The following is an 11,573-nucleotide window of genomic DNA, read 5'->3' on the forward strand; positions in this document are numbered from 1 at the left end:
GTGGGAGGCAATACTAGCCAACTCAGACCCGTTGACGCAAGTTCGGGCTACTGAGTGGGCTCAAAAGGTTGCCGAGAGCAACGGACTTGAGGCCATCTAAGTGTAGTGCCCACAAATCGCTCATTGCCGACAAAAAATGTTTTCCAATCCAATCTACTCATCCTGAGCATTTGGCCCCTTCGAACCACTTTTCCAATTTTTTTTTTTCGATTGCTTCAATGAATTAAATTTTCTTAGCATCAAGCATGCTTTTCATTCACACCTCTGAGCCCAATTTTTCAATTCATGAATTACAACGGCCATCAACTCATCCCCTATCACACTCCGAACAATAGAACCACAATTACCATGATACCAATTCTTTTACATAGCCCCTAACCATTTCAGACACCGGATGCAGAGTACTAATAGAACGCCCAACAGTTTTTGACCGAACGAGCTGCATACAAGACACATGAGGACACAGAACAGGATAAGTGCAAACAAGGTGCGTTCGACCTTTGTCACTTCCAGCGAGTGTAGTTCTTTTTAGCACATTTTACCAGTTTCTGCAGACTGCACATTGGTTTTCTTCCAATAAAAGTGTGGCAGCAGCTAACGCATGCAGGCATCTGCAAGAAAGTGCCAGACTACAAATATACTGCACATTTGTAGAAAACAACTTCACTAGTGCACCACCATTTACCCCTGCAAACAGGACTGGATACCAGTTCAACGCACTGCATACGTCTTTACGTTGTCGACAGAGCATCTCTTTGCATTCGTTACTGCTTCATAACAGAGAAGTTAAATTTTTCATGATAATTTGTCATTCGCTTTACCAATGGCAGCTGTTTCCTATCACCATATGAAAAGGGGCACCCCTAATGGCTCCAAAACAGTGAATCTAGCAGGGAATGCAAACCAAAAAGTTTTGTTTGGTTTGGTTTTGGGGTTTAATGTCCCAAAGCAACTCAGGCTACGAGAGATGCCGTAGTGGAGGACTCCGAAAATTTCGACCACCTGGGGTTTTTTAACGTGCACTGACATCGCACAGCACACTGGCGCCTAGCTTTTCACCTACATCAAAAAGCGGCCGCCAAAGCAGAGATTCGATCCCGCGTCCTTGGGCACAGTAGTCAAGCGCCGTAACCACTGCGCCACGCAGGTGGGGCCGAAAATGTGTTCAACTCAATGTTAACATGTAGTGTACACCTGCAAGGTATGTCCAGTGGAGCTTCCCAGCCTTAACAATTTAATGTACCATTACCAAATGACAGTAAATATGTCATGCTGCAAGCAGTAGCAAAAACAACACAGGTTGGAGTTGGAAAGTCTTTAATGGGACAATTGCCAATTCATGATGGATGTTACAAACATATGGTGGGTCTGATTTCATCTCCCCTAAATTTTTGTTTTGCTAGAAAAAAACTTAACATATGACAAACAAAAAGAGCAATGGAATCACACAAGCAAGATGTTGGAAACGGCATGCCCATTCTTCAGTCTTCCCACAGTCCTTCACAGGATGCCAGCAGCACAGCAGTAGGCCAGTCCTCGGCCCTGCGTAGTTGGGACGCCACCCTTCCGCTATACATCACTGTAGACTCTCACAAAGCCAAGCAGACGCATGCGATGCGAAGGCTCGCTGACAATGCTTTTAAGCTGAGAGGCGTCAACAGTATTCGGCGAACGACGCAGGTCTTTGTTGGCAAGTCGATGAGAAGATATCTGCAGTACCCTGGAATGCAATAAACTCAAGTGCCTACCTGTCAACGCCTCTCCCGGGAGAGGGAGCGGCTTCCAGTGGATCTGCGCAAGCTGCGGGAACGGCTGCGGCTACGGCTTCGGGAGTAGCGTCTTCTTGGAGAACGAGACCTGCAATGGCAGTTCAGGCAGGTTGAACCACTGTCCTACGTGCACAGATTACCACTAGGCCTATGTGTTTGCCCACCACAATGGTACCTGATCTGCTTTCAAGCATTCCAAGCCCATGCATCTGCCAATCAGTATTTTCCTTTCCAACCAAAAGGTTTAGTTCTGGCTTGACAGCATCAGCCATTAACAGCCTCTCCATTGGGCAGCAGCCCCTTTCTTGACAAACGTAAGCTTAGTACTCGTATGTTATCTTCCTGCCTGTAGGAATCTCCACATGCTCACTGTAAGCTACATGCTGTTTGCCAGCTTTATTAAGAATTAAAAAACAAAAGATCACCTGTGCAAGAAAGCTAACCGGAAACTACTAAAAGCCAAAACCTGCAGGCCCCTTGTCTATAGCGCTCCCCACACCTTGGTCAGATTTGCACAACACATAGAGACACAGAAGGTGCCCCCAGCAAAGAAGTCTGCCCTCCTCCCCCCTACTGACGCGAAAATGACATCAAACGGGTAACCTGTGCCAGTGGCAAAGAAGAGCGTTGAGCGCCGACCGGCCAGCTAGGCGAGCGGTGGCGAGCGAAGGGGGGCACAAGAAGGGAAGAAGGCATCTGCCGCCGAATGCGCTGCCATCCCCCAGCGGAAGTGTGTTGGTTGGGGAAGCTGTTGGCGCTGGCATTGCTGCCTTGATTTGCTCGCACGGGGGCGTCCCGACGTTTTCTTTCTTTCAAGGGGTGAGGGGGGTTGGTGGCTCAGCCAGCCGCGCTGGCGGCAAACCCTTCCCGCGCAGCGAGATAGAAGTGTGGCGGTGGTTGTAGTTGACGAAGGAGAAAGGTGGTGGTGGTGGTGGGTTGGGTCACTTTAGTCCCTCGGGGGGCAGAGTTAGAGATGTCGCATGCCCTGAAAGGTGCCCCGTCACGAGAATCATTACAGGAACCTGCACAGCAATGGCCCAAACGCCAAACCCAGGCATCAAGTGTGGCAAGCCTAAATGTACATCAGAAAATACTGCAAGAAGTGTGACAAAAAGAATAGGCAACAAAAGCTTTACATATTAATGCTATTCCTAGAAAGCTTAACACTGATGCCAAACCTTATGAAGTTTGAACAGCTATGATACATGTCACAAAATGCTCTGCATAAATAAAAAAAATTGCAAGAAAAGCTAGCACATTACTGTTATGCCTATGCCATCATACTTTAACAAAGCAGTGCCAAATACAAAATGAACAAATTCTCTCGAAATCAATGTGACAAGCTTAGATACACATGACAAAAATGCTATGTAGAATAGCGAAAAATAGGCACCAAGGACTAAAACATTATCACTACACTAAGTATCCTAAAGACACTGTGCCAGCTACCTAGGTGCCAGTTGACTAACAATACTATCATAGTGTCACAATTCGTTCAAAATATGCCACATACCACAAAAAAGGCCTGCCACACTAACTGTATACCTGATGACCAACCTACTTTCACAGATATGTCACAGGTTGCCTGGGCTTGGGCATGGCCTTATTTGCAGACAAAAAAATTAATTAGCAGCCGCTGTTCAACATCTGATAAAAGCAATCTAAGGACCCTCCTCCCACCACCAACATTTTGAGCACACCTGTGGGCACAAAACAAGACCAGCAAAAAGGTGATGAAACCAAAGTGTGTTAAAAAGCCACTGGGATCTCAGCAGTGACTAGAAAAAGCACACGGACCAACCAGGCACACAATCGGCCTGGAAAGAAAACCTACCTGGACCGCCTAGCTCCATACCCTCCGTAGCTAGAAAAGCAAAAGAAAGAAGGAGGGACACAGATTTTGGCATGCGGCTTTAACAAAACGACAAAGCTCAGATGTTTCCTGAGAAGCAAATTAAAAATGCAACTCTGATAACATGGCTCCAACTAAGTCATTTTGCATTCTTCAGTTGCAAATACAAATATGAAAAACAAATATTTAACCTGAAACCAAACTGCACCAGCATTATCAAACTGACTTCAATATACATACAGGAAGAACTCAAGTGGCAAAAAAAGCTTTTGAGCTTACCAACCACTTAGCATTAAAGCTACCTGCCTAGCAAGTATGAAATGAACTTCTATCACCATAAAAAAAAGAAGCTTGTCAATAACTGCAATCAAGATATCAGCTCAATCCGCACTACAGAGAAATCTACCAGGAATCTCACATTAAGTTTGATTTACAAACTGCAAATGTTCTGGCCTACATCAGCAGGCTTTACACGTTTAAGCAATGCAACAGTGTCCTTAACACTAGAAAACTGATGTCAACATTTAGGAGACGCAGCAGTGTTCTCAACAGCGGAAAACTGACATCAAAATGTAACTAAGAGTCCCTGCACCCACACCCACCAGATTCCTTGGCAAGACCTGGTCCTTGCAACCAACAGAATTTGTTTCAGTACCGACGTTTCGAAATCTGTCGCCCATCGTATACCTAGATATGCAATGTTTAATTTATTGAATCAAAACTTTAGCTTTAATTCGAATTTGCACCTGAACAATATCTGCACATTCATGTTCTCAGAACATGATTTTTTTTTCTTTTACTGTTTGCAAAAAATTACGAGGAGACTATCTCAAGATGTGAGAGCATTCAATATACACAAATGATTCCATGAAATCCTTTGTACAGAAATTTTACACTAGTTGCTCAGAAGCAATACAGGCCAGTTGCATCAGTTTAACCAAGAACTGTACTGCCCACAAACCCCCAGCTGCCTCCACATGCAATCTATGCCCAGGGACCAGAACTCCCAACCAGCCTGCAGTGTAGCACATGGTGAGTCAGTGACAAGAATGCTACTAGCAGAGAACAATGCTTACCGAGGCGGCGGTGCTGGCGGGCGCCTACTAGCCCCACCACGGCGCGAGCGGCCGTGAGACATTTCCACCCTCACTCTGGTTCCACAGAGACGACTGCAGTGGCCAAAAGGAACAAAGGACTCTAGCATTAGACCCCAGTCACCGTCGAAAAGAAATTTCAAAGCAAATAGCTGCAGTTTCTATTCAGTTTGGCAAGCACCACACAATACCCAGGACCAAATTCATAGATTCCCTAAGACAGCCAAAATGTAGCCGTGACTCTGGATTTCTGATGTAATATGTCATCAGACTAATCAAGATGGCGAGATGAACGTCACTACAAAAATGAATTCGATTTGACACTTACTTTCTTGACTCCTGGCCTCAAATAATGCAGAGTACATTACAGCAGTGATCATCTTTAAACTTTCCTGGTACTGGAACTGCTTGGAGCATCAAGGCAACACACTCTAGACCTCTCAGCAACAGCACAGCAGCCATGCTTAAAGGCGGCAACCAGAGAACACTTCCATAGCTTCAACTAACTACTGAGCAACACTAGTTGATCCCTTGAAGGATCAATGTTCAAAAATGGGTTCATCAAGTGCCATCTACTCATTTACCTCAAGTTGCCAACAGGCACCAAAAGGGAAAGGACCTGGAGTATATACACACACACAGCATTGTGCTCACCTGCCATCCAAAGCACGGCAGGCATCCTCAGCATCACGTGAGTCTTCAAACTCGACAAAGGCAAAGCCCGGTGGGTTGCGGGCCACCCAGACATTGCGCAAGGGGCCAAACTTTGTGAAGGCCGCCTCGATCTCGTGCTTGGCTGCCCCGCTCCCCAAGTTCCCCACATATACCTTGCAGTCAAGGCTCCACTCCCTGTAAGGGCGCAGAAAGGCAGAACCAGTTTTAATGGCAGAAGTCAAAGCAAGCGTAAAACAATAAAGGCTCGTTCACACTATGCTGATCTAGGTCGGCCGACCATCGGCAGACTCGTTTTTTGCGTGGTCACCATGCTTGTGACAGGTGCCGACGCGGTTGGCCGATGTCAAGAGCGAAGCGGTCGGGCTGCCGTCGGCTAATTCCCTAGTCACACTACGATGAAGCGATGCCTCACTGCCCGCGCCACCTTCACCTCGCCCCACCCACAGCAGCGCATCTTCCAAAGACCCCAAGGCTACTAATTTCGATACTTGCTGCTTGCTTTTTACCACTTGTTCACCAAATGACTCGCGCATTCGCTAAATCAATACTTTATGACAAAAGTCAATAGTTTGCCATTTCCCGTGTGAACAAGAAATTTTAACGGGAATACACAGATGACAACGAATACATGCAATCGCTACTGCAGTTTACATCTGTGTGCATACACACACACTGCTCGTTTTCATGGCAAAAAAAAAAAAAAGCCTGCCGGGCTCTACTCTGGTATTTATTTTATCTTCTCGCGCTACGGCTGCAGCATTACGCTTTTACGCACTGCGATAACTCCGCAAGAAGCGCCAATGAGGCGACATACCACACGAGAAATGTTTGGTTTTTGGTTATTGATATCGCACGAGAGTGGCACTTCCTGCTAATTGTATTTGCTCTCTTCAAGGCCATCAATGCTTGATTCGAATTCGCTCCGGAAGTATGTTCGGCCACAGTTTGCATGAATTAAACCGGTGTTATTTGTGTCCTACAAGTGCCACCATCAACTACTACCAGCGGCCTAACATTGGTCGACAGACTGGGTTACACCGGCGCTTACCGCTTTCTGTACCGGCGTCACGTGACAAAAGCAAACATCGATCTTACGTCACTACAACCAAAACCACCCTCAATGACCGTTTGCACTCGCTAAAACATGTTAATTTGCTCTCCACAATCGTCGAAATCACACACACGAATCCTACGGGCTCGCTAGGCCTACTCGCCTTAGACGGGGCCAGGGCTGACTCATATTCAATTAAAAAATGGCCCCCGCGAGCGTCGAAGTGTGAAAATATAAAATGCCATCCTTCCCTGCTTAATTTTGGCATGTATAAGACACAGGGAAATGCAGCTATTCACCGTACATCATTCATCGGCATTTCATTTTCGCTCACTCGACGATCTGCCGAGGACTGATCGGGCGACCATCTGCCGATGCGTTTTGTCTGTGTCACTGGTCTGTGAACTTGTCACACTACGACGACGTGAGGTTGTTGATCATGTTGGCATCGTCGGCCTAGTGGGACTGACCGGTGCATCAACGACAGGATCAGCCCGCCGACCACAGACGTCGGCCTAATGTGAACAAGCCTTAAGTGTTGTTCCAGCAACAGCTTCTTTAAGTAAATCTTCAGCTGTGACTTCAAGCAATCTAGCTGGTCAAATAATTCCCATTAGGTATGCCTGCCTGATGCAGCAGCACCGAGCCAAAGCAAAGCAGAAACTGGGAGAGGGAACAAGCCTCTTGGCATAATCACACTTCTCAAGCAAGTGTAGCTTGCTTGGCTGCTCTGCTTTATTAGAAGCAACCCATCAAATCAAGTGCCATGCGTGAGTTCTGAGAGCACTTCTTCCATCTGCTTTCTACTTGCGGCTTTGATTGGTGTAAACTTGTGTTCCAAGTACTATGCTTGTCCTTGGTCATGCGCAGATATTTATTCTTCTCGACTATTAATTGTTCCAAAAGTAATGATTGTGACTATTTATTGGGCATGCTAAGTTGTTTATTACAAATCTGTGTTCTTTACAGATATTATCCGCGCAATATACAGTGGATTAAAACAAGCAGCGGCTGCTTCTTGGGCCGCCGATGCATGTAACAGCCTATTGTGAAAGGGGGCTGCTTCGCACTAACCAGAGCAGCCTAACAGCCAACGCTCACTGCAGCAGCAAGAATTGTGTGTATGCCCTTGCCCTCGCTTGCTTTGTCATTTCCCACGCCTTGCGATGAAGTAACGCTGGGCAGTCGATGCTCGTGCAGCACTTAAAAATTTGGCTGTGTGGTGTACCTTTTTGCATGCTGCAATAAACTTCAATTCCTAAAATAAATGCAGAAAGCTCAATTCTACATGCAAGATATAAAGGCTATTTGATCAATTTTTATTATAAAGCTACAAGAACTACATCAACCTTCCGAAAATACATTTTTTACCATATCCAACTTATAAGGTTTCATCATCATCAGCCGGACTATACCCATTGTAGGGCGAAAGCCTCTTCCATATTTCTCCAATTAGCTGTTACTTAAAATCAAATCCATCTATATTAAAAACAACGACAATGTAAAAAGTAAATTGGGGGGAAAGGAGTGGAAAATTATAAATGTCCTTAAACGACACACATGCATAAGGGGAGCCTAGTGCTGTGTCCAGGGTTTAGTCACAGCCTATAAAGTTTTTGAATCCCACCTCCATCCAAATAGCGTTACCACCTCGGGTTCTGTACCCAAATGCCACATCTACTGAGCAACCATGGCAGCAAACGCGTTCTAACAGTGAGGCATATGCCGTGCCGTCACGCTGGCACAGGAAGTCCAAGCAAATTAGTAGCAATACTAGTAAATCGATTTTGGCGTATACAACTGATTACCCGCAGCAGCGGCTCAGTGGTAAGTCTGCTCGGCTGGGTGCTCAACCACAGCGAAAAAGGAGTCTGTGTGCCATGCTATGTCAATGCACCTTAAAGCCCCCACTTATTCTGAAGCCCTCTACTAGAGCACTAATTTCACTCCCACCTTCCTCCAGCTTCACTTCAATGTGACACGAATACGACAGACACTGCACTTTTTCGCTATAAACCAATTTACAATTAATACTCCGAGGAGATATCCAAATCTCCCACCTCAATTTTGAAGCAGTACGCTACATGACACAAAACGATAAAAGTCTAGTACATAACATGCGCTTCTAGTCCAAATAAATGCTACATCCAAACCGCGAAATAGTGCCTCATCGCACTTTATGGTCCAAAATGCCCTCTAGAATTTATTTCACTCCCACCTTCACTTCAATGTGACACGAACGTGACAGACACTGCACCTTTTTGTCACTATAAACCAATTTATAATTAACGCTCAGAGGAGGTATCCAAACCTTCCGCCTAAATTTTGAAGCAGCACACGATACGAAATGATAAAAAGAAGTCTAGCACATAACAGGCACTAGTCCCCAATAACTGCTACAATAAAACCACGAAATACAGTCCACACGTCATGTGTTTAACACCTAAACAAGCAGAGTCTCTTAGATGTCTCTTAGGAATAGAATGGCGAAAGCCTACCCTTCCTCTCCTATCATTTGCTACTCGTCATTTACCTCTTATCGGCAATCACTGCTCTGTTGCATATGGGTGTAGGTAAAAATGTCCCCGGAAAAAAGGTACCCAGAAGATACAACCCCACAGAAACGGCCCCTGAAGAAGCAGCAACTAAGAAAACACGTCCCGAAGGCAAAAACTGGAACTAAAATGATTTTTTCGGGAACTCACATGAAAAAAAAAAGCACACATTTTATGCTATTCTCTTTACTTTAAGTTAAATGTAATCATCAGTGAAAGATCCATCTGGTGAAGAAGCATGGTGAAAGATCCATCTGGCTCTTTACATGTTGCGTGGTTCCTAGCTCCGTAGCTTGTTGAGTAATCATTAAAACAGGTCTAATCAGCTTGGTAATACTGCCCACTGAGAACGGTACAAGCTGATCGGCGCGTGGTAATGTCGTGGAACTACCCAAAGCAGAAGGCGTCACTAGAATCACCTCCCAGACCTTCTGGTGACGAGGTTTACCCGTTCCTCTGATGATGGTGTTGAATGGTGAAGGGTGATGAAGGTGTAAGCAGGGCGAGGATTAACTGGTCGTGCACCATGCCCACCCTAAAGCATCGCTCCAAGCTTTTAGTCTGGTAAAGCCGGTGATCAGCTCGCCTTTTCCCCGCAAAAAAGCGAAGACGAGGCGCTGCCATCAATTTTATTTTTTTTTTGTTATTAATGCCCGCCTCAGTTCGATGTTCGCGGTCACCTCCAAGCCGACAAGTGAAACCACTGTAATAAAGTTAACGTAGTACATCAGTCATCATTGCAGCTCGCCACGGGGAAATGCAAGACTTCGGGCCCCGTTCGGGGACATTTCTTTCGGAGACGTTTTTCCCGGATCCCGTTGCATATAATTATAAGTTGTTTACAAGAAAGGCAGTATCACATTTTCTCCGGGAGGTGTGAGTTTAGACGGTACATCATTCCTGTCGCGTGGCGTTCATTGGCGCACGTTCGAATGTGGGATTGGAAATAGCAGGTACGAACACATCCCGCGGAATCGCGCACAACCTCGCGCATGGGATTTCGTTCCAGGCTTATAGAAAGGCTTTCGCCTTAATACAGCATTGCAGAACCCCAGCGAAAACTGGAGCCAGCGCGCGCCAAGGTCCTGTTCGACAATGACCGTCCTTCAAAGCTAAAGCGAAGCTTGACGAAGATCGTACCGGGCCACCTGCACAAATGTTAGCGCGCACGCAGCACACATGCCCTCGCGATCCCCAGCAAAGGTGCGATAACAGCTTGAACATAAACCTGCCGCTGCGACCCCCCCCCCCCTTTTTTTTTTCCCCCAGACAATCCCAGCGATACCTACATTCCGGTCAACTATTCAACGTTCGGCCATCTTGTTGCGAGCTATTTTCGAATTTTCCTCCAAAATATACGTTATGAAACTAGCCACACAGAGAACACTACATAACGATAAACACCACTCAGGCGAGGCGTAGCTCTAGCTAGGCCTAGAATACTTCCAAGTAGGTACGCAAATTCGGAAAGAGGTTATTAGGGTCGACAAAAGCCACCGTTTTGCCATAAGGTGTAAATAAGAAAAAATATACTCACATTACGCAAAACTTTTCAATGCTTCGGTCTTGGCTTACTTCCTCAACAGCGCTGCACTCCCAAGGAACGACGCAACGCGCAACGTTCTACCGCCGCGGATGAAGCAGCAGCCTTCCACGAACAACTGGACTGCCGCTACGCACAACCAGCACAAATACAAATGCCGTGTAGATGGCGCTGCATTCAAGACCAAAAAAACAAAAGCGCTGGTCATAGAGGAAAGAACGGTCAAGTTAGCTGCGTTTCATTGTTATTCTGACCATCGAGGTATGGATTAAAACATTCACCAATGCATTCCCCACTTTGCAGTTTTCACGTAATAGTGCTACTGGTGCTACCGCTATTTTGCCAGTACCAAATTATACTGTACTCGTAAGAAGCGCCCCACACTTTACAATGCATGGATCAGGAAGTTGTTTCCTTCCTCCATGCTACAATGCCTCTTGAGAATGCCACGACCACGCTGTGGCCACAACAAACCTCTCCAAAAAGTTAGTGCGACGCCAGACGCGGTGGCCCGTAGTTGCGACAACCAGCGATTATTCAGCTAGTCCGCGAGCCAGCTGCCGCCAGCGGAGCCATGGACCAACATTTATCAAAAAACGTTACCCCGGATTAAGGGTCTCGACCATCTAGCGCACTTTCCCTCACGCCGTGATTCCCTTCCTCCACAGCTCTAAAATGGACGTGCACACCTATAACTCGCCCAACCAATAACCCCCTCCCCCTTAATTCAGACAGGCCCATCCGTCAGAATAGTGGGGCTACGTCTTTAGGTTTGCGACGGGAATTTTTTCCAACCTACACCTAGGTAGTAGAACTACAATACTTCTAGGGATGTTTTGCTTCGTAAGCGTCGATCAAAAAATCTCGTACTAGAAATCGCCCCAGATGAGTATCTCCACCAGCCACTGCATTGTCGAAAAGGCTATTGTATACAGCACATTGGTGTGCACGCATTTGCATCACGAGAAACATTCGCGTTTTATGGGCCAAACCAATTCTATCACCCGCATGCAACCATTGGTTTGGTTTGGTTT

At 46.2% G+C, this 11,573-nt stretch overlaps 1 protein-coding gene across 4 annotated transcripts; it reads right to left on the reverse strand.

Moving 5' to 3' along the window:
• Nucleotides 1–1,300: 1,300 nt before the first annotated feature.
• Nucleotides 1,301–10,692, reverse strand: LOC146190324 (RNA-binding protein 1-like). 4 transcript variants are annotated; one of them, XM_084600779.1, is made up of 6 exons: nt 10,534–10,692; nt 5,370–5,564; nt 4,698–4,790; nt 3,604–3,633; nt 1,749–1,857; nt 1,301–1,542 (listed from the first exon to the last, which is right to left on the reverse strand). In XM_084600779.1, coding segments are annotated over exons 1-5 (426 nt in total). In that variant the 5' UTR covers nt 10,536–10,692; the 3' UTR covers nt 1,301–1,542; nt 1,749–1,751. The 4 variants fall into 4 exon arrangements, with proteins under 4 accessions (XP_084456905.1, XP_084456906.1, XP_084456904.1 ...); XM_084600780.1 differs by lacking the exon at nt 3,604–3,633; XM_084600778.1 differs by lacking the exons at nt 1,301–1,542; nt 1,749–1,857; nt 3,604–3,633 and adding an exon at nt 2,463–2,754.
• Between the last annotated feature and the right edge of the window lie 881 nt (nt 10,693–11,573).

Source organism: Amblyomma maculatum, chromosome 4 (genome assembly GCF_055883805.1).
Source record: "Amblyomma maculatum isolate TAMU_Amacu chromosome 4, ASM5588380v1, whole genome shotgun sequence".
Lineage (NCBI taxonomy): Eukaryota > Metazoa > Arthropoda > Arachnida > Ixodida > Ixodidae > Amblyomma > Amblyomma maculatum.

Coding starts and splice junctions, on each gene's coding strand:
- LOC146190324 (XM_084600778.1), bottom strand. Junction 4,791..5,369: donor TGCCGTGCTTTGGATGGCAG/GTGAGCACAATG, acceptor TGGCCACTGCAG/TCGTCTCTGTGGAACCAGAG. Junction 2,755..4,697: donor CCGCCAGCACCGCCGCCTCG/GTAAGCATTGTT, acceptor GGCACCTTTCAG/GGCATGCGACATCTCTAACT.